At 33.1% G+C, this 21,866-nt stretch overlaps 2 protein-coding genes across 5 annotated transcripts; both read right to left on the reverse strand.

Annotated features, from left to right (window-relative positions):
• Nucleotides 1-6,313: 6,313 nt before the first annotated feature.
• On the reverse strand, nt 6,314-15,252 carry LOC107777419 (SUMO-conjugating enzyme UBC9). 4 transcript variants are annotated; one of them, XM_016597430.2, is made up of 6 exons: nt 15,153-15,192; nt 14,812-14,896; nt 14,310-14,395; nt 9,225-9,355; nt 8,292-8,396; nt 6,314-6,643 (listed from the first exon to the last, which is right to left on the reverse strand). In XM_016597430.2, exons 3-6 carry the CDS (start codon nt 14,377-14,379, stop codon nt 6,494-6,496), a joined length of 456 nt encoding a protein of 151 aa, XP_016452916.1. In that variant the 5' UTR covers nt 14,380-14,395; nt 14,812-14,896; nt 15,153-15,192; the 3' UTR covers nt 6,314-6,493. The 4 variants fall into 4 exon arrangements, 3 of the variants coding, with proteins under 3 accessions (XP_016452916.1, XP_016452915.1, XP_016452917.1); XM_016597429.2 differs by lacking the exon at nt 14,812-14,896 and having other exon boundaries at nt 6,317-6,643; nt 15,153-15,252; XM_016597431.2 differs by lacking the exons at nt 6,314-6,643; nt 14,812-14,896 and having other exon boundaries at nt 8,129-8,396; nt 15,153-15,252.
• A 1,419-nt stretch (nt 15,253-16,671) lies between these two features.
• On the reverse strand, nt 16,672-21,366 carry LOC107777418 (putative inactive receptor kinase At4g23740). Its single transcript, XM_016597428.2, has 2 exons — nt 19,042-21,366; nt 16,672-17,553 (listed from the first exon to the last, which is right to left on the reverse strand). The coding sequence occupies exons 1-2, from the start codon at nt 20,327-20,329 to the stop codon at nt 16,892-16,894; spliced, it is 1,950 nt and encodes a 649-aa protein (XP_016452914.1). The 5' UTR covers nt 20,330-21,366; the 3' UTR covers nt 16,672-16,891.
• Nucleotides 21,367-21,866: the final 500 nt, after the last annotated feature.

Raw genomic sequence — 21,866 nt, forward strand, 5'->3', positions numbered from 1 at the left:
TGAGCGACCATTTTACTTGTGGCACGTACTCATTAAGAAAATAGAATTTCTAGTAAAAAAAAGATATATTCATTAAATTAACCATCCAACTAGGTACTACCACTTATAAGAGTCTTATTTTCTATTAGAATGGCCTCCGCGAGAAGAAAGAATAGTGGGATGCTCACGCTCTCGTTGACAGCTACTCTCTTATAGTTATGTGTCCTGGTTTCCGAGTTTTAGTTCAAGGCTGGGCAGGACGGGACTCACGTGGGTAGGGGGGAGCCTTCCTACCTTGACACATAAAATATGTAAATAAGGGCAAATTTTGAAAAAATAAAATTAATGCATTCGTTATTATGTAAATGAATACTTATTTTGGACCAGAAAAAAAAAAAAAAATAATCACTTGTTGTGGACCGAAAGAGGTATATTATAATGTATATTTTATATAACAATACTTTACTAAATCGATCAATAAAATATCCAAATAAATAACGCTATTATAGAAAAGTTTGACATTAGTATTGATACAATTAGTAAATGCAGCATTGCAAGTGGGACTAGAATTTGTGTACTTACAAAGTTGGGAAGTAATTAATAAATTGGTAAAATTTAGGTGAGAAAGTTCATGGGAAGAACAAGCGGATCGTACGGGCCATGTCTCGGAAGTCCAAAACAATTTAATGGACTTGTTTTTTGGACTCTCTATGGGCCCACAACCGGTTCCACGCTGACACATGTCCACCACCCATTTGAATACTCCCGTTACCGGCACCGTTTATGCTCCGTCCGTTAACTAGCTGAAACGTGTACCTTCACGTGACGTCGACGTAGCTTGGAAATTTGAGAAGTCAGAAAATTTTAACCACTTTTGTTTTTTTACATTTATTTATTATTTACTATAGTAGAGATGGAATAGTAGTGCTCATTGAATAGAGAATATAAGAGGCATGACTCTGGGCGTAAATAAGAAATTTATAAAAGAATTAGAATATAATTTTGATTATTATATTTTTAGACAAGAAATAGTCCTAGTTTATTGATTTTGTTGAGCTTAAGTTAGAAAAGGTCCTTGAGTTCAATTCTATTTCATCACAATTTTTAATTACGAAGGCTCCCTCATATATTTGCAAAACAAAAAAGTGTTAGTTGAGGTTTGAACCTTTAACCTATTAGAGCAATATCAAGCATATAACTAAAAAATCAGGATACAATTAATGTCAAATGGTGTCATTTTTTCCTACTTATCTGTTTTCGTACAGTATTAATATATATAAATATATATTTAGTAAAAAATTTCGACGAAGCGATGTCGTGCGACACCGCTTCGGTAAGCGTGCACCCGCCCCTGGGCCATGACTAACAATGATTGTGGTGAAATATTAAAATATTTGATTCAAATTCGAATCTTAAGTATGAAGTCGCCTTTATTAGGAACAATTATCCTTGATATAAGACTTTCCGACGCGAATTCAAATCGGAAGAAGAGACTCCGGTTCCCATGATATATATATATATATATATATATATATATATATATATATATATATATATATATATATATATAACGTAAGCTGTACCAAATGTTATGGTGGATAATAAATATCTTTACATTCTTAGTCATAAATTTTAAGCTTGAGCCATGAGAATAAAATAATTTTTTATAAGGGGCGTAGTATTTCAATCAGGAATTTCCCGATTAGAATTTAATTAATCAGAGTCTAAAATATTGAACGCCAGATGAAAAAGACTGTTTTCTACATAGTTGTTAATTCAGATGGGTAATTTACATATTATATTCTTGTCAAATTAATAAATGGAAAATAACTTTTATAAGTTAACTATAAATAAATCATATTTATGTTATATATCAATTTGTGACGTATACGGTTAAATCTTTTAGTTTGGTGAAAAGATTGAATACAAGTAAATTTCTCTTATATTTAAAATCAGCACTAATCGATCTTTTGTCTAATCCTATTTTCTGTGACTAACTTATTTTTTGTTTTACATTTAAACCAGCAGTATCTTTTTAACCACGTAACTATTTCTGTAATTTTAACAATATATTCCTAATTTGTTTTTGCTTGGTTATTCTAACCAATTTATTATGACATGGTATTCGAACAAAGAACATTAATAAGGAAAAAGTGGAGGCAACATACTTTGTATCCTTTGTGAACAATAAATATAAATCAACTTTAATATATTATATTATTCTTCCAGCCTTACTTAATAATCCTTTTAAATAAAGAAATTTTTCTTTTTTCTTTTATTCTTCAGAAAAGGCTAGATTCATTGGAACCTTTTTAGATTTTGTCGTGAATAGGCGGCGCAATTACCATCATACTTCTTTATAACAATATTCCTATATAATAATGGAAGAAATTAAAAAATAATCAGATTTACAAGTGGTCATTCAAAAATAGCAACAGTTTCAAAAGTAATCGAAATTTAGTCACTTTTCATATAAAAATAAATTTGAACGAAAATACTGTTCAAAATTTTAAAAAATACTCCAGTATAATATACGGAACTCCAGTATAATAATATACCGGTCCGGCATAATATACTGGAGATTGGAGCACAATATGCTGGAAGTTCATACACAGGTGCACCGATCTCCAGTATATTATGCTGGAACTTTCCGTGTTGCAGCACAATAGTGGCTAATTTTCAATGACTTTGCAAATGCTGGCTATTTTGAATGACCAGTCCGAAAACTGGCTAGCATGTGCTATATTAACTATACAACACTTCACTATAAAAGTCAAACTTTTCCGGAACCAATTTTTATGCTATGTTATAATATATGTGTGTGTGTGTGTGTGTTTCTATAACAACACTTCACTATAACATCCAAAAATATTCGGAACAAATGAGGCTGTTATAGAGAGGTTTAACCGAACTTCTTTTTCACCCAAACAAAAAAGATGTATTTATATATACATATACTATATTATAATTGACTACATGTAATTAGTTTAAAATATTAAATGGAGGTTTAGGTAGGGGACATGAAAGTACTGAAACACGCTTGGAATGTATGCCTATATATTGCTAGATATGTGTTTTAATATATAGTTTAATATTTTAATTTTTCCTCCATTATGGAGCTATAACAAACTAGGGTTGACCATAGTTTTTTTGTGACATTAATTCTGTCTTAATTCTTTTTTGCTAGCTTAAAATGCACTTTTGCTTCTTACAAAATACATATATTGTCACCGCTCTTAATAATTTAAAAATAACAATAAATTAAAGAAAAGTATGACTAGTCATCACTACTATTTGTCTAAAAAAATTTGTAGTGGACAACTCAAAAGTAAGTTAAAAAAGAAAAAAAATATCTATGCCAACACTTACTTCTTAATCAAAAGGACAATTCATAGTACATTTGAGGTACCCAAAAGGCAACTCATAAATTTAAGAACTTAGATTCAAATGATTAATAAAAGAGTAGACCAACTTAATCATGATTAGGGAATTATTAGGCTGGATATATACAAATTAATATTTTAAAAATAAAGAATCAAGGAATTCCAAGTCAGCAATGGCTAAGCATCCATGTGGTAACTCAACTAGCAAACATCCATACATATCATCATAGAAATGAAACTGAGAATGTATGGATCTTTTTTTAAATCATTATTCATATTTTGTCCTCATTATAATTTATTTTGAGATAATAACTGCGTCAAATTTCAAAACACGCTCGTTAGAATTTTAAAGCACCAAAAATTATGAAGAACATTAAAATTTTCAATACCAGAGTTTTAAAGCATCAAAAATTCTGACGATCATCAATCTTCAGCTAGAATGGTAAAATTTGTTGGTAATCCGATAGAATTTGCGGCAACATCCTGATGATCAGCATAATTGTTGAAATTCTGCCAAGTGTACTTTAAAATTTTGGCGATCAGGAAAAATCTTGTTTGGTGTGTTTAAATATAACACACATGAGATTTTTTTTCTCAAAACTTCCGTTGATGGGGTTAAAATAAAAATCAATAGTAACACAAAAATATCGTGTTTTGTCCTTTTCCTTATATTATTAGGAACATAAGCAAATTTAAATTTTAAATTTGATTGATTCAACTTTTAAAATTTTTAGAACTACACATATTGGACTTTTAAAAATATTTGTTAAAATCTTGATAATTCTTCACACACATATTATGTGCCAAAAATACTAAATTCAGTTGAACTAGTTGTTTACACGCTATATCTTCACAAATGAATGGTATGTATTATTGTATTTTGCTTTCCTGATTTAAAATCTTTGGTCAAGATTGGGTGGAAGGTCAGGCTGTGATTCTTAAAGCTTTTCCAGTTATAATAGAGACAACATCTAAGTACATCATTAGGAAATAAACTAGAGGGTTTAGCATTAATTGGTTTAATTAAGACTTAATAACCAGAATCTAATATGCTCCACCACTCGTGTGCACGACTATACTTTGCCTGGACTAAGCTACAAATTTTGAATTAATTCTTTTTGTTCTTGAATAGGGTTTGCACGTGCCATATTTTATGCTGAAAAAAACAGATTTTTTTAAATAAAAGGTATCTTGTCTTTGTTTGTTTAACTGAAAAAAGGATTAATTAATAAATTAAAAGGTTGAATAAAATTCCACAGTAAAAGACATAGGTCACAGTTCCCCATATAAAAAGCCAATAATTAAAAGAAGATATAACAGCGCTTTATTTGCTTTAAACCCACTTTCTTTTTCTGGGAAATATTAAAGAAATCCAATTTAAATTACATTTCTTGAATATTGACTCCGTTTTTTACGCTATGAATCGACAAATACTGAATGTAGATAGAACTGGTGAAATGGTAATCTTATAGTAATGTTTTTGGTTCATAAATAAACAGCAAATATGTGGACGTAGTAAGAACCAATATTCCATATTAGGTGCATTGAACTTATTTCCAAATTTATTTCCTTCCAAACCCCATATTTTTTTATAATAGTGGTATCCGAAATTTTGCGAGTACCTGCCATCTCGAACCAGAACAAACACCTAAATATGCCTATCGGGGCTTAGGCAAATAAAACGATGACTCTAGGGGCGGAGCTAGCATGTAGGTTAGGGGTTCGACTGAGTATATTAACTTTGGTCTAAACTGGTATTTGTCTTAAGAAATTTATTGGATATACAAATTATTAATTAAGGGTTCAACAAATTTAAATAGATAAAAATTTCGAACCTACAACTTTAAATTCTGATACCACCTCCGCATATTATGACATCTTTACGAGTGTGTTGTATTTATGAATTTCACTATAATTTTAACTAGTGCTAGGATTTATTGCATTTGATTTGACAAGTGCTTGAATTTTGGGTTGATTGTGATTTAATTTGTAGTACTGCAAATATACTAATGATCAACGACAATTTCTAGGAAGATATTCTAAATCTTCTTTAATTAATAATTTTTTGAACATATTAAAAAGGAAGAAAAGGACAACTCGTAATTCGAAAGAAGAATAATAGTTGTGGGAAAATCATGCTGTTATACTATTTTGCTTTGGAATTAAACTCACTGCTTTGTATATATATTGCTCATAAATGAGTATGGTAGAGCATACCTAATTCTTTTAGTTTTCATAAGTCTAGTTTTTTTTTTTTTTTTTTTTTTACATTAAATGTCAAACTACTTTAGCAGAAAACTTCAAATGCATTCTGCAAATGTTTGATTGTCTGTTTTTTCCCCTTAAATTACAATTCATGTTACACATTAAATTAACACATTATACTTTCCCCACACATTAAATGCTATGTTCTATAACATATCTACAAAGGCATTGGATTTTGTCCAAAAATTTACTCTTCAAAGTATATATATGTGGTCTATTTCATTACTCCTTCCATCTCAAATTGTTCTTTTACAATTTATGTGGTTTATATATATTTTTCTTTTACACGTTTCTTAAAAAAATATTAAATAAGAAAGATTTTTGATTATTTTTTCCTTATTTATGTCTTAATATATAATCTCTCTTCATTTAATACTTACTCATAATTAAGGTATTTGTAGTCTTCAAAAACAATTAATATTAACGATAGAAAAGGAAAAAATAATAATTTGCTCTTGAACTTCTAAATGACAAATAATTTGAGACAACTATTTTTAAAAACTACGACAAATAATTTGACACGGAGGCAATAATTTGATCGATGAACTAAATCCTATTAATGGAAATGAAGTGGAGTATATAGAACGCACGAGAAAATTACATTTCTATTACGATTGCATACTAGCTTATTTCTAGGCCAATTTAACTATATATTACATTTCTATTAAGTTTAGCTTGTGCTAAACATAGAAATTGCAGTAATTATATATTGATAATTGACAAGACTTGGATATATATATGGGGAATGGGATAACGTTTAATCTAACATATATTTTGAGAAATAACGGTCCATAAACGTAGTTCATGATGTCACAAATTATGACGTAGCCTCGACCATTTGGTTCAAGCTTAGAGTTGCATCTCTCCTAAGTGCAATAGAAGCTTATGAAATAACCTTTCTTGGTCATCCATGGATCCTTTGCAAGGTACAGGAAATTACACTCAATGATCTTGAAAATAAATGGTCTTGATTTTTTGACCCCTCGTTTGTCCCATGAGCAAACCTTTTGAATTACCTTTAAGTTCAAAAGTCAAACGTGTTACCCATGAAGTAAGTGGCAGGCAAAAATTATTAAACTTGAAGTTATGCCCATGAACGGGTCAAAAAATCAAGAATAGCACCTAAAGTATCCTATTTGTGCAAATCATCCTTACAAGCAAGTCTCGAGGGTATATTTAGGCTAAGTTTCTTTTTCTCCTAATCACATTATTTTCCATATAACCAAGGTATGTAAGAGATGAAAGAAGAAAAAGCAATGAACTGGCCCATAACAGATGCTTGGGCTTTGTCACTTAGGCCCTTCTGATTTTTGGAATTTGGGCTAAATGATTTTACACAAGTAGCCAGTCATATTCATTGTTTGTTTTTTCTAGTCATATACATATATTATACATGATTATACATATATTAAACATAAATTATACACATATTATATCTCTGCCGGTTATTTTTAGTTTAGACGATTGAATGAGCGGCTAATCGGGTTAATTCTTCTTAGTTTTTAATCTAAGCAGTGCTACCAGCCTCTCAAATAATACCATATTGGATTAGTTGGGAGGGAAAAATCAAAAAAGAAAAAAACTAACAGTATGCTGGATCCCAGGGATGAGCAGAAAACTAAGTTATTTACTTCCCTAGTTTAAACTAAAGGATCAAACTTGCTTAATTTAAATCCATCCATAGAGTTACAAAACCATTATATCATAACAAAAACCAAAAAACTAAATTGAAGTGTTTCAAGAAGCAACAACATAACCTTTCCCCTTGAGCTAATTATGCATAAGAAACACTTCATTTTCTTAACATACCACTAATTAAAAGATAAAAATTGAGATTTTTTATTCAACATCTTCTACAATGAGCCCTAACAGAGTATAAAAGCGTGAACTAGCTAATGAGGTAACTAATGAAAATAATATAACAAGTAGGACTAAACTATAAATGTTAAAACTTCATCCTGACTTGGCACATTCTTAACACTTTAATATCAATGTACCACTTTGGAGCTCAAGGTACCACCATTTCGTTACATCTAAGAGCCAGAAAATTAGATGGAAGGAAGCAGTAACAATAAGCAGTAACCGCGCTGGTGGGAAGCACATCAACTGCCAAAAACACTAACTAATTTCTTCCCATCTACCTAAGTCTTGATGGGAATAGTTATTAGTTACCAAGTACCTATCCCGGTGGGAATTAATAGGTACCCGGTGTAATAGTCGAGGTATGCGCATGTTGACTCGGACACCATCGGAAAAAGGAAGAAGAAATTCAACTGATGCAAGAGTTTCATTTGGAAGGAGGATAATAGTAATGTTACACGTTCAAGAAGCAAAAGATTAAAGTTGCTGGTTCTCACATAAGTTCAATCTGAAAATATAGAAGATGTTTCATGTATAGTTGTATACGATAAAAGAATCCAAACAAAAAGCAAGGTATTAGGTGAATGTATTTTAATCTCCTATGTTTGACTCATTTATGTTAGTTTAGAACAAGAACTAAATATTCGACGTAAAAGTCCTCATGATCCACCATCGAAATCCATTCGACAATATTCTCAGCAATATATACAGGGATGGTAATGGACCTCAGAACTCTTGGGATGTAAATAAGAAGCAAAAACAAAAGATTAAATCAGCATGGGAACAACAGGAAATGAACTTCACCGTGGAGATTGTAAGTGCTGGGCTCCACTGTTCCTTCAAAACGTCAAGGCAAAGGCTACCATTGCTGTTGATGTTTGGGTGGAAAACCTTTGTCCTAAAAGCTATCTGCACATTTATCTCCTATTGTCATATAAATTTGTCCGAGGAAAAGAGTGTCTATTTTTTTTTCAAAAAACAAGAAAATGCAAAGACATTACAGAAAACATTCTTCAGGGGACACCCACCTACCATTATAAAAATTTTCACATTGAACGCCCCACCAGTGGCGGAGCCGGGATTTTTATTAAGCAGGATCAAAATATAAAGAAATAAACTCACCAAGAAGTCAACGAGTGTCATTATATAGTATATATACATAATTTGTCCCCTTGGGTGCATGTGGCTCCGCCACTGCGCCCGACTAGTTTGGAGTTTAGGTGTAGCTGTCGATTGATTGGTACATTTGTTGAACTTTTTCTATACTAATGTACTTATCCAGCAGAATCTAACATATAAATTGGACTTCTTCTAGATAAATGTACTAAGCCAGTCAACTATTCATATCAATTGCAAGCAGTTCTCTCCCTAGAAAATGAGCTTAAATATCTGTATACTCATTAGAAGACTAGCATGAAGAAATACACTTGTTAACTCTATGATACTGCAAATTTACAAGCCAAGAAAACTAAAACTATTTCTTCTTTGATTCTGTGAAAAAAATCCTTTGCACAATTTGAACAATTAGGAGTCTTGGCGTAACTGGTAAAGTTATTGCCATGTGACCAGGAGGTCACGGGCCTCTTGCAAATATGTAAGGTAAGACTGCGTACGATAGACCCTTGTGGTCCGGCCCTTCACAGGACCCCGCACATAGCGAGAGCTTAGTGCGCTTGACTACCCTATCAGGCAAGTCATAAAGAAGTTCGTGTGCATTTCATGCTATAGGAAGAATACCTTGGGTGGCTTAAATGGATAATCAGGCAGAAAATGAATGGTAACAAGAAACATTCCACCGGCATAGGGACTATCAGGCGGACCAATAATTGTTGCTTCCCAGTGAAACAAATCGTCCGCAGCAACTGGACCTAAATAGAAACAACAGGAAGCAAAAGCATAACAATCAGAGAACTCTTCAACGCAACCTTAAGACACAATTTTACTTGTCATTTGGGCATTTAGGCTTAGTGCAAGCATATCTACAGCAGCTTGCCTAAAAATTGCGCAAACACAAAAGCACAGAGAACCATATTACCTTTTTTCCAGAACGTAAACAAGTCTCAAGCAGGGGCGGAGCTAATGTGTGTTACGGGTTCGAACGAACCAACTAATTTTGATCCCAACCAAGTAGTTGTCTTAATAAATTCATTAAAAATATGTACATTGCTTAAAAGGACTAGAATCTTGAACTGAAAAACTTCAAATTCTGACTCCACGACTCTACCTATCTGAGCATGGACATGGTAAGCTGGGGAAGAGGAACACATGTCTACCCTAACACTTCATCTAAACTTCACTCCCCCTCCCCCCACCCCCCCACCCCAAAAAAAACCTCCCTTGGCGGTTGCAATCATATAGGAGAGCACCTAATGATAAATCTTAGCGCGGTTAACTTGGGGGGGGGGGGGTTGAAGAATCACTACTAATTCAAAAGAAGAAGAAACATAAGTTCAAACTAAGAAAATAAGTTTTTTTAATAACCTAGAATTGCAACGGCGAGTGTTGCATGGTTCAAAACTCCAAACTCCGCAATAATAAGTCCATCCCTCCACCCTTCTCCACTTAAATACCAACCTTTCATCTACGGCAGGATTCGCACTCGATGTTCACATCAGATCAATAAATACAAAACATGCGTATTTGATACACATATTTATCACTTAACCATTTTACTTCAATTTTTAACTACCAAAGTTAAATTAATTGGTTTGGTGTAAACACCGGTTACAAATAAGCATTTACATATTTGAACCTGTTACAAGCATTTAACTCACATTATCACATATTACGCTCTTTCCATTAAACCAAAGCTCTCGGGACAAAGTAAAAGGAAAAGAAGGTTAGAAACAAACCAAGAGTGCAAAAGACACAAGATCCTCGAGCTCTTTTAGAATCCTCTTGGACGCCATCCTCGACCAACTCCCTCTACAAAAAATAAGTAAAATAACCCAAATCAGCTCTATATATAGATAAATAAATCAAGTCATACCTTTTTAAAATAATCTCGGTTGTTTGATTGTTATAGCGAAGTATTGTTATATAAAATATATATTACAACATAGCACGAATAATTAGTTCTAAAGAAAATATGACTATTATAGTGAGAGGTTTGACTGTAAATAAAGAAATAGGAATTTTTCAATTGTATTCAAACGAGCAATGAATAATTAGTTCACGCAATAAATACAACCAATACGAAATACAAAAATATAGAAAAATAAAATATTGTTTTTGAAAGTCGAACTCAAGATCTTCACTTACTAAGCGTGTGCTCTAACCAACTAAGCTACAAGAGCTTGTTGCTTTTTTGTTACAGTTCAAAATAATTAATTTCTTGTTTTAGTACTACAAATAGATTTGCTATAAAATTCAAATATAGCTAGAAATGATAATTTTGTGAAAGTATAGCTACAAATAGTAAATACAATATAGTACTATATGTTTGCTGTATGGCATAATTTTTCCAATAGAAGAAACATACATGCAGAGAAGAAAAAAAATCATAACTAGAGAAAGAGAATAATCGAAATATGGGTTATTGAATGGTGTATTTGGTGTTGTTCTTGTTGGGGTGATAGCGTGAGGGTGGTGATGAGTTTGTGATGGTGGCAGAAGAGTTATGATATGCTATGTCTTGATTGGAGATGAAGAAAGTAGGCCCCACGTGAAAAAAATAAAATAAAAATATAATTTTAAGAGCTTTCACGAGCCCAAAGTTGTGTGAAAACCAAATATTTTGCCATGTCAGCTCGGGGTGTCCACGAGACACATATGTGCCAAGTTGAATATCTATTTGATCATTGAGTAAGTTGGAGTGTGACATAGATATATTAGGTCAATTTTAAGTGTTTCTTCATGTATTTTGCCTTTTAAGAACTAATTTGTCTCGAAAGACAAATCATCAAGCATTTGAATGAAAAGGATGCGGATGAAGTGGAATAAATGTTATGGGTATTTAAGTTATATGCACCGAGAATATAATCTTTTTAAACTAATATAATTCAACCGATTATAACAAATTACACTCTTATACGATCAAACTAATTTGACAGAGCTCGAGTTATTGTTATTTTTATTGCTGAGAATACTCCAATTAATATTGGGCAAATTACACCTATTTAAGCCCTAATTGAATGGATTTACGAAGAAATTTTACTTAAGCCCTAACTATATGGGTTGGGCTGCGAAGAAACTGGACCTTGCCAAACAATCTTTTTGGGATTTTTATTCAAATAGTCGGTCATATTTATTGTTTAGTTTTTTTAGGATGGGATCCCCTCCAGTATGCTCGATGGTTTTTTAGATGCATGCCATGTGTGCAGATGGAGTTTGAAAGGCTTAGATTTAGTTTGTACTTATGCTTCCTTATTTCTATTTATTAAACAAGTATAGTACTTTTAAAAGTAAAAAATAAAAAATGGCAGGGTTTCCTTCCCCAACCCCAACCCACGAACTTTGCTCTCTACTTCTTCATCCTTAGGATTTCCTTCACAAGTGGTAATTGAAAAATAGCAACAGTTTCAAAAATAATCAAAATTTTGCCATTTTTTATGTAAAAGATAAATTTGAACAAAAACAATGTTCAAAGCCCGAAAATATTCCAGCATAATATGCTGGAGTTCGAATTTTTTACATGTGAACTTCCAGCATAACATGCTAGAATTCCATAATGTGCTGGAGTTCCAACATAATAGCTGGAATCCATACAAAGGTGCTCCAATCTCAGTATGTAATGCTGGAACTTTCCGTGTGCTGGAGTTCCAATATAATATGCTGGAAATTCATACACAGGTGCACCACTCTCCAGTATATTATGCTGGAACTTTCCGTGTTGCAGTAAAATAATGACTATTTTTTAATGACTTTGCAAACATTGGCTATTTTTCAATTACCAATCCGAAAACTTTGCAAACATTGGCTATTAGATGGAGTAATATAGATTATATCGAAATGAAGGTCCCCTCTCCTATCGTGGACACTAACTTAAAGTAAAAATAGCACTGCCTAGCCAGTTTTCGGACTGGTCATTCAAAAATAGCCAGCGTTTGCAAATTCATTGAAAATAGCCATTATTTTGCTGCAACACGAAAAGTTCCAACATAATATACAGGAGATCGGTGCACCTGTGTATGAACTTCCAGCATATTATGCTGGAACTCCAACACGCGGAAAGTTCCAGTATAATATACTAGAGATTGAAGCACCGGTGCTCCACTCTACTGGAGTTCCAGTATACTTATCTTTACATGAAAAATAGATAAATTTCAATTACTTTTGAAACTGTGGCTATTTTTGAATGAGCACTTATAAATCTGGCTATTTTTGAATTTCTCCCTAACTTAAAGAGCCTGATATAAAAGGCCCAAGGTTCATATAAAAAATTTCTTAGCAAAAAACTATCAAACTACCACTATTTTCTCATGCAAAATGAACCTTCAGATAATTGTCATAAGTTCATCTATTACGTTAGATCACAACTCTGCATCATCAAAGGTCGAATTAAGTGTCGTTTATTTTTGGACGCATATAAACGTCTAGTAAATTCTTTACACACATATATAATTCGAGTCGAGAACGATGAATATAGCTGCACATTGCATACGCTCAAGATTCCATTGTGTGCACCATCCATGGAATCCACTTAAAGCGTACTATCACATGAAATTTATTTTAACGGTAGAGGTGTAATTCCTTTACAGCTTGTTTGGATAGTTGTTATGTATCGTTTCATTTATTGTATTGTATTGTACTGTATCATTTTGATGTATGCAATATTTGGATAGATTGTATTATTTATTGTTGTTTCATGATGTCATGCACCAACAATATGAAGAATAAACTTGCAATATTATAAAGAAAAAGTAAGGTACGAAGTAATATTATTATATAAAAAGGTCGGATAAAGGATAAAATAGGATTATTTAGGCTTAGTGCAAGCATATTTACAGCAGGTTGCCTAAAAAATGCGCGCAAACACAAAAGCACAGAGAACCAGAGAACCTTTTTCCAGAACGTAAACAAGTCTCAAGCAGGGGCGGAGCTAATGTGTGTTACGGGTTCGAAGGAACCAAGTAATTTTGATTCCAACGAAGTAGTTGTCTTAATAAATTCATTAAAGATATATACATTACTTAAAAAGGACTAGAATCCTGAACAGAAAAACCTTAAATTCTGACTCCATCTATCTGAGAAGGGACATGGTAAGCTGGGGAAGAGGCACACACGTCTACCCTAACACTTCCTCTAAAAATCATTTAACCCTCCCCCCACCCCACCCACCCCCCCCCCCCAAAAAAACCTCGCTTGGCAGTTGCAATCATATAGGAGAGCACCTAATGATAAATCTTAGCGCGGTTAACTTGTTTGGGATTGGGAGGGGGGAGGGGGATGAAAATCACTACTAATTCAAAAGAAGTAAAAACAAAAGTTCAAACTAAGAAAAGAAGGTTTTTGTTTTATAACATAGAATTGCAACGGCTAGTGTTGCATGGTTCAAAACTCCAAAGTCCGCAACAATAAGTCCCTCCACCTTCTCCACTTAAATATCAACTTTTCATCTACGACAGGATTCACACTCGATTTTTATATCAAACCAATAAATACAAAACATGCGTATTTGGCACACACATTTATCACTTAACCATTTCACATCAATTTTTAACTACCAAAGTTAAATTAATTGGTTTGGTGTAAACCAATTAAGCATTTGCATGTTTGAACCTTTTACATTCATTTAACTCACATTATCACATAGTACACTCTTGCCATTATACCAAAGCCCTCGGGACAAAGTAAAAGGAAAAGAAGGTTCTAGAAACAAACCAAGAGTGCAAAAGACAGGAGGATCTTTCACGAGAGCCTCGAGCTCTTTTAGAATCCTCTTGGACGCCATCCTCGACCAAATCCCTCTACAAAAGATAAGTAAAATAACCCAAATCATCTCTATATATAAATAAATAAATCAAGCCAAACCTTTTTATAACAATCTCGATTGTTCTGGACATTTTTTTTGTTATAGCGAAGTATTGTTATAGAAAATATATATTACAACATAGCATGAATAATTGGTTCTAAAGAAAATATGACTATTATAGTGAAGTTATGTTATAAAGGACGACTATTCAATTGTATTCAAACGCGCAATGAATAATTCATTCGCGCAAAAAATACAACCAAGTCGAAATACAGAAATATAGAAAATAAAATATTATTACTAAGGGTCGAACTCAAGATCTTTCACTTACTAAGAGTGTGCTCTAACCAACTAAACTACAAAAGCTTGTTGCTTTTTTGTTGCAATTCAAAATAATAAGTAAACTCTGACCCGATCTCGCTATGGGCGGGGTCTGGAAAAGGACCGGACCATAAAGGTGTGTTGTACACAACCTTATGCTTGAACCCGTGACCTCCTGGTCATATGAAGGTAACTTTACCGGTTACGCCAAGACACACCTTTAGTACTATAAGTAGATTTACTATAAAATTCAAATATCGCTATGAATGGTAATTTTCTAAAAGTATAGCTACAAACGGTAAATACAATATATATGTTTGTTGTGTCGCATAATTGTTCCAATAGAAGAAACATACATATTGCAGAGAAGACATGCATAGCATAAAAAATCACAACTAGAAAAAGAGAAAGAAGAGAAAATAATTTTTTACCTGAGAGATTAACCTACAAAGATGCTATTTTCAGATTCTGAGAAGCGAACAGTACAATGTGGAACTCAGAACTTTGTTTTAATATAAAGGTTTTCGTATCTCTGTTGGCCGACTTACAGCTACACCCAAAATGTTTGAACAATTTATACTTAGATCCCTTAATTTCTTCAATAACTGTAGTATACGTCCAATTTATGTTCTTTCTTTTCGCAAATTTTTACTTCTAGAACATGTTATAATTTAAAGTAAAATGTTTTTTGGTTTTATATGGAGATGCTAGTTGTAGTATTTAATAAAATCTTTATTTACCAAATAAAATAGTATTATAGGATGAAGATTAAGTGATTTAATTAATGTTGTAAATGTAAATATATTCGTCAGTTGAATGACTAAGAAAATTCTCTACCGAAAGGCTTTGGATTGATTATTAGATAGAGTTATAAAGATTATATCGAAATAAAGGTCCCCTCTCGTATTTTGTCTTGGACACTAACTTAAAGAGCCCGATATATAAGGCCCAAGGTTCATATAAAAAATTTCTAAGCAAAAAAATATCAAACTACCATTATTTTCTCATACAAAATGAACCTTCAGATAATTGTCATAAGTTCATCTATTTCGTTAAATCACAACTCTGCATCATCAAAGGTTGATAAGAAATTTGGTTAGTACTGTTCGAATTAAGTGCCGTTTATTTGTGGACGTATATAAACGTCTAGTAAATTCTTTACACACATATATAGTTCGAGTCGAGAACGATGAATATAACTGCACATTGCATACGCTCAAGATTCCATTGTGTGCACCACCCATAGAATACACTTAAAGCCTACAATCAGAAGAAATTTATTTTAGAGGTAGAGGTGTAATTTCTTATCATATCTTGTTCGATGGTAAAAAAAAATAGACATTGGGCCTAATTCAGATATATATATATTTTATAAAACGCACACATTTTGAATTTTGTAAACCTGGAATGTTAAAATAGCACGAGTTAGTCAGTTTTCGGACTGATAATTGAAAAATAGTCAGCGTTTGCAAGGTGATTGAAAACTAGCCACTATTCTACTGCAACACGAAAAGTTACAACATAATTTACGGAAAGCTTCAGCATAATATACTGGAGATTGGAGCACCTGTGTATAGACTTCCAGCATAATATGTTGGAACTCCACTACATTATTAAATTCCAGCATGTTATACTAGAAGTTCATATGTACAAAATTCAAACTCCAGCATAATATGTTGGAACTCCACTACATTATGAAATTCCGTCATGTTATACTAGAAGTTCATATGTACAAAATTCAAACTCCAGCATATTATGCTGGAATATTTTCGAATTTTGAATAGCTTTTTTTCAAATTTATCTTTTACATGAAAAGTGACTAAATTCCGATTACTTTTGAATCTCTGGCTATTTTTCGATATCACTTGTAAATCCGGCTATTTTTTAATTTCTCCCGCCTTGAATTTGTTGAACATTCACACCATTCAAGAACATGGAAAAGATAATATCTTGAGAGTGAGAAAGAGAACCTAGAATTTATAATCAGACTACAATTTCAAGAATACCTTAAAATAGTATCTTTGGTACACTCTAACCACTCTAAACATGAACTAATATCAGGTTACAACTATTCATATTGTTCACTGAGAGAGTGAAGTAAGCATTTAAATATGAATTAAGATGGTAAACAGTAATAAAAATGGCTACAAAGAAAATGGTCTTGAGTAGCTCATTGAGTATCAGATTGTGTCTCAGGCACAGGTGTGGCTGCTCTTGGTGTTGAATTTTCTGTTCTGCCTTCAGATGAAAACTGATTCTCTAACCCAGTAGGCCGAACATTCTCGATCATTTTAACGACCTCGGACATTTTTGGTCTTTGATCAGCCATCCTTACCACACAAGACATTGCTATCTGTAACATTTCCACCATTTCTTCCTCTATATTTGGGTACCTCAATAGTTCCAAGTCGAATACTTCAGCAGTCCACTCCTCTCGGACTACTGAATGAACCCACCGGACCAAATGTATAATCTCATCTCCATTCGTTGTATGGACAGGGGATTTACCTGTAAGGAGTTCCAATAACAACACGCCATAGCTGTAGACATCAGAAGGTTGAGTGGCTTTTCGGGTGTCTGTTATTTCAGGGGCACGGAAACCAGCAGCACGAGCAACTGGATGAGCTAACGAGCTCATTATTGATGACAGACCAACATCGGATACACAACCATATCGTTTAGAGTTCAGAAAGATATTAGAGGATTTGACGTTTCCATGGACTAGCTTGCCACCATTCTCGGCATGTATCCTGGCAATACCTCTCGCTGCACCAATGGCTATCCTAAGTCGAGTTTCCCAATTTAAAGGGATCCTGTTATCTCCCCGTTTACCTACAAGTTGTATATTCATAGATGATAGTCAACGAGCCAGTAACAAAAACAATACTCAATAACAGGTAATACAGTGATCAAACAGAGATGACAAAGATACCAATTGCCTTAAAAGACGATAAAAAAAAAAAGGAGATAACATGTATCAGAGTCAAAATTTTCAGTAATTAGGTGACCTATCTGTGCCCCATTAGACCAAAATATCACCATTCCGTTTTTAACAGAAGCAAGGGATCGGAGTTCAATCCTCTGTGTCTCTCATTTGTTCATTTTTTAGTTATCATTTGAATAACATGCCGAAGATTAGAATAATCAGAATGCATTGGTCGATAAAACTTAAAAGTTAAAACATCTATTGCACAACTCATCATCTTAGTCGAAAGCTACACAATTACACTCAGATGAAATATTAGGTTGGCTTAACTAAAATACAATAAGTAGATAACCATCGACTTTCTACAAATCATTTCACTCCATTTGGTTTGAGAAGAACAACAGAACTCCTAGTTCTAACACCAAAACCGGGGGAGGAAAAAAGCAACATAAACATAAAGAATTCTGTCGTGATGTTCGTAAAAGATTCTATACAGAATAAGGTTGACAATAGCATAGGATTCACTATTCTAGACTTCTATTTAATTAAATCAGGTCCTACTAGTTATCTAAAAAGCTTAGCTATTCATGAGATTTGACATCATATATATTTGCTTGATGGACAAAAAGTTAGGAAAAAAGTAAGCTTCTCGACAAAATCATGAATTATTTTGACTTACCATAAAAGGGAACAGAAATCAGAAATGATTATCCACATGCTATGAAATAGTTCAATCAACTAGTGGATGAAATGAAAGACTAATGACAAAGCAGAAGTGACAAAGATTTGTATAGTTAAGTATGTTGGAATTTAAAATAGAGATAGGATTTTGCATATCTTATTAACAGAAAGGAGTCCACTGCCCCACAGAGATGCTTAAACCACATGTTAGGATCATCTCACCTTTTTTTTATGTACAACTAACTATTTATTAGGCTGGAAAGAGAATATATGGAACCTACAATATACCTCAATGGATTCCCACTTACATCTCTGTCTCTACCATAACACAACAAATTATATTAGTTGGCCTTTAGATTAGAAGATTCTATGCCTTTCTGAATTATTAAATGTTCTTCAATTCATTGAATTAACATGTCTGATTGCTATATGTTTAAGGAAGGCCGTGAAGCAACGGTAAAGTTGTCTCCGTGTGACCTATTCGAGTCGTAGGAACAACCACTACTGTTTGCATTAGGGTAGGTTGTCTACATCGCCCTTCCCGGACCCTGCTTAAACGCGGGATGTCTTGTGCACCGGCTTCCCTTTAACATGTCCGATTGTGAGACATCACTTAGGGAAAGCTTGTTTTAACAATCATATTTGCAAAACTAACTAAAATACCTATTCAAAGCAAACAATAAAGCAGTATGAATATGCATAAAGTGAAATACCATGGAGCATTGCAGCAACACTACCCTCACTGAAATAATCAGAGACAGTAAGCTTCTCATCTTTTGAATAGTAATATGCTCGAAGCTCAACGACATTTTCATGTTTTATACTTCCAACCACCTCCATTTGTTGCTCGAACTCCTTCTTCCCGGCACCTACATCCTTCAACCTCTTCACAACCACTGTGGTAGCATCTTCTAATATTGCTTTATACGCCATGCCGAATGTGCCTTTCCCCAATACCTCAGCAGAAGCTCTAAGCAAATCTTCTAAATCAAATGCATAGTTACAACCCTCAAAGAAAACCAATCTATTATTAGCATCTTGACTCCGCGAAATCGCCTTCTCAGGAGACATATCTCCCTTCTCCATCTTACCAGGAAATAAACCATCTTCTTTTTTTCTTCTAAAACAACAAACAACCAACAAGAAACAAAATCCAAGAATCCCAATTACACTACTAGCCACTATTATCCCAAGCAAAGCTCTCTCACTCAATTTCCTATCGTTCTTGGATTTTGGAATTGGTTGCTCAGGAAGTGAAACAACAACAGGAGAATTTGAAACAGTATAGTCAAGTAAAGACATATCATTACCAATGAACACATTCTTTGGAAATCTTTGAAGTGATTTTGGCACTTTACCTATAAGATTATTGTTTGACAAATTCAATAGCTGCAAGTTAGGCAAATGCAAATCAGGAATATTACCAGAAAATGAGTTATTAGCAAGATTCAGTGAACTAAGATGACTCAAACCAGAAATTGAGCTAGGAATAGTGCCATTGAATCTATTGTGTGACAAGTTGAGACTAGTAAGATTTTTCCAAACAGAGAAATCAATAGGCAGAGGACCTGAGAAACTATTGTAATGAAGATAAAGATATGACAAGTTTTTGAGGTTAATAAAATCCATAGGAAAAGTACCATTAATACCATTAGATCTAAGGCTCAAGATCTGCAATGCAGTTAAACGGCTAAGAGTATTATTAGGAATTGGACCATTGAAACCAACCCCAGGTAACCTTAGTGCTATTACTCTAGATCCATCTTCACTACATGTCACTCCAGTCCAGTTTTTGCAAATTGGAGAATTTGCATCCCAATTTAAAGGGTGCAAATGAGGCAACTTGTTAACAAAATCCAATAAAGCTTGCTTATCATTTTCAACAAGAACAGCAGCAGCAGCAGTGATTTCTGACAACAGAAACAAACCAACCAAGAAACCCAAACACAAAATCCCCCTCCACTCCATTTTCAAGAACCTAAAGCTCAAAACTTTAACCATTTCAAAGATTCTTGAACACCACCCCACAAAAACTTAGCCTTTGTAGTCACATAAAAACAAGAAATGAGCATCAAGAATCTAAAGTTCAAAACTTTAAACTATTTCAAACACTCTAAACACCCCCAACCCCACAAAAACTGAGCTGTTGTAGTCACATAAGAAGAAGGAATGAGCATCAAGAATCCAAAGTTTAAAACTTTAAACTATTTCAAAGAGTCAAAAACACCCTCAAACCCATAAAAGGAAATCTAAAGCTCAAAACTTTAAATTAAAACCTCACTAAAACTAAGCTTTTGTAGTCACATAAGAAGAAGAAAGGAACTCAAGAATCTAAAGTTCAAAACTTTAAACTATTTTAAACACTCTGAAACACACACAAACACCCAAAAGGAAATCTAAAGCTCAAAACTTTAAATCAAAACCTCAGAAAAACTAAAGCTTTTGGAGAGAGCAGCAGCTTAGCACAAGCTTAAAGTGAAAAAGAAAAAAAAAGAAAAAAGAAATGCACACTGACAACAAAATGAGAATGCATGTGTATATATATAGGAGTGAAGAAAGTGAGAAAAAGAGTCAAATTCCCAAGAATGGTGTCTGGTAAAAGCAATGTGGGGTTGTGAAAAAAGGGATTAAAAAAATGGAGGTCACAAGGTTTGAAATAAGGATAGGTAGAATTTATGGTCAAAAGGGAGTAATTTTAAATAAAAGCAAGCTGTTAGTCAGAATCTGTAATAGTAGTAGTAGTAGTAGAAGCTTTTCTTTTTGTTCTTTGTGCTTTAACTTTCCATTTGAATGCCAAAACCAAGATACTTTCTCAGAATAATAGACAGAAAAAAAGTAATAGAAAATGGTTCACTTTGTCCTGAATTTTTCACTTGAGTTCTTGTTCATTGAGAAATGAGATGGGCAATGATGAATTAATTGGTGGGAAAGCTAAATACTTTGGTTTTTAATTATATAAATTAATAAGGCTCGTGAGTGGAGCGTAGGAACAAGGACAGTAGTTTATTCCACAATTCACCATCTTTTGCCATCATGTGAGTTTTTTTTGTGTTTTCCTGCTTCTGTTCACTTTTATTTGTTCAGTATTTTAAAAATAGATTTTTAATATTATTTGTCAATTTTTGCATATTAAGATAATATAATTTTTTTCCTTTATACTTTTAATATTAATTACTCATTTTAAATCATTTTCTCAGATCCATTAAAAATATGCATAATTAATATGATTATTATGTGTAAATTATATACTTTATTTATTATTTTTAGGGGTATACAAAGTTAATAGTGGACAAGTAAAATGAACGAAGGGAGTAACATTTTTCTCAAAATTTTGCATTTCAATTCACTTGTGAATACTCATGTGAATGGGTGAAAAGAATTGGAATGATGGTATCTCACTATTTTTTTTTGGCAATTAAAGAAATTTTATTAATTAATGAGTAGTTGTACAAAACGGGGGCAAAACAAACTAGTTCACGCCCCTCTCAAAAATATTGTATCCTATGCAACTAGAAGCCTTAAAAACATCTATATACCT

Source organism: Nicotiana tabacum, chromosome 1 (assembly GCF_000715075.1).
Source record: "Nicotiana tabacum cultivar K326 chromosome 1, ASM71507v2, whole genome shotgun sequence".
NCBI lineage: Eukaryota > Viridiplantae > Streptophyta > Magnoliopsida > Solanales > Solanaceae > Nicotiana > Nicotiana tabacum.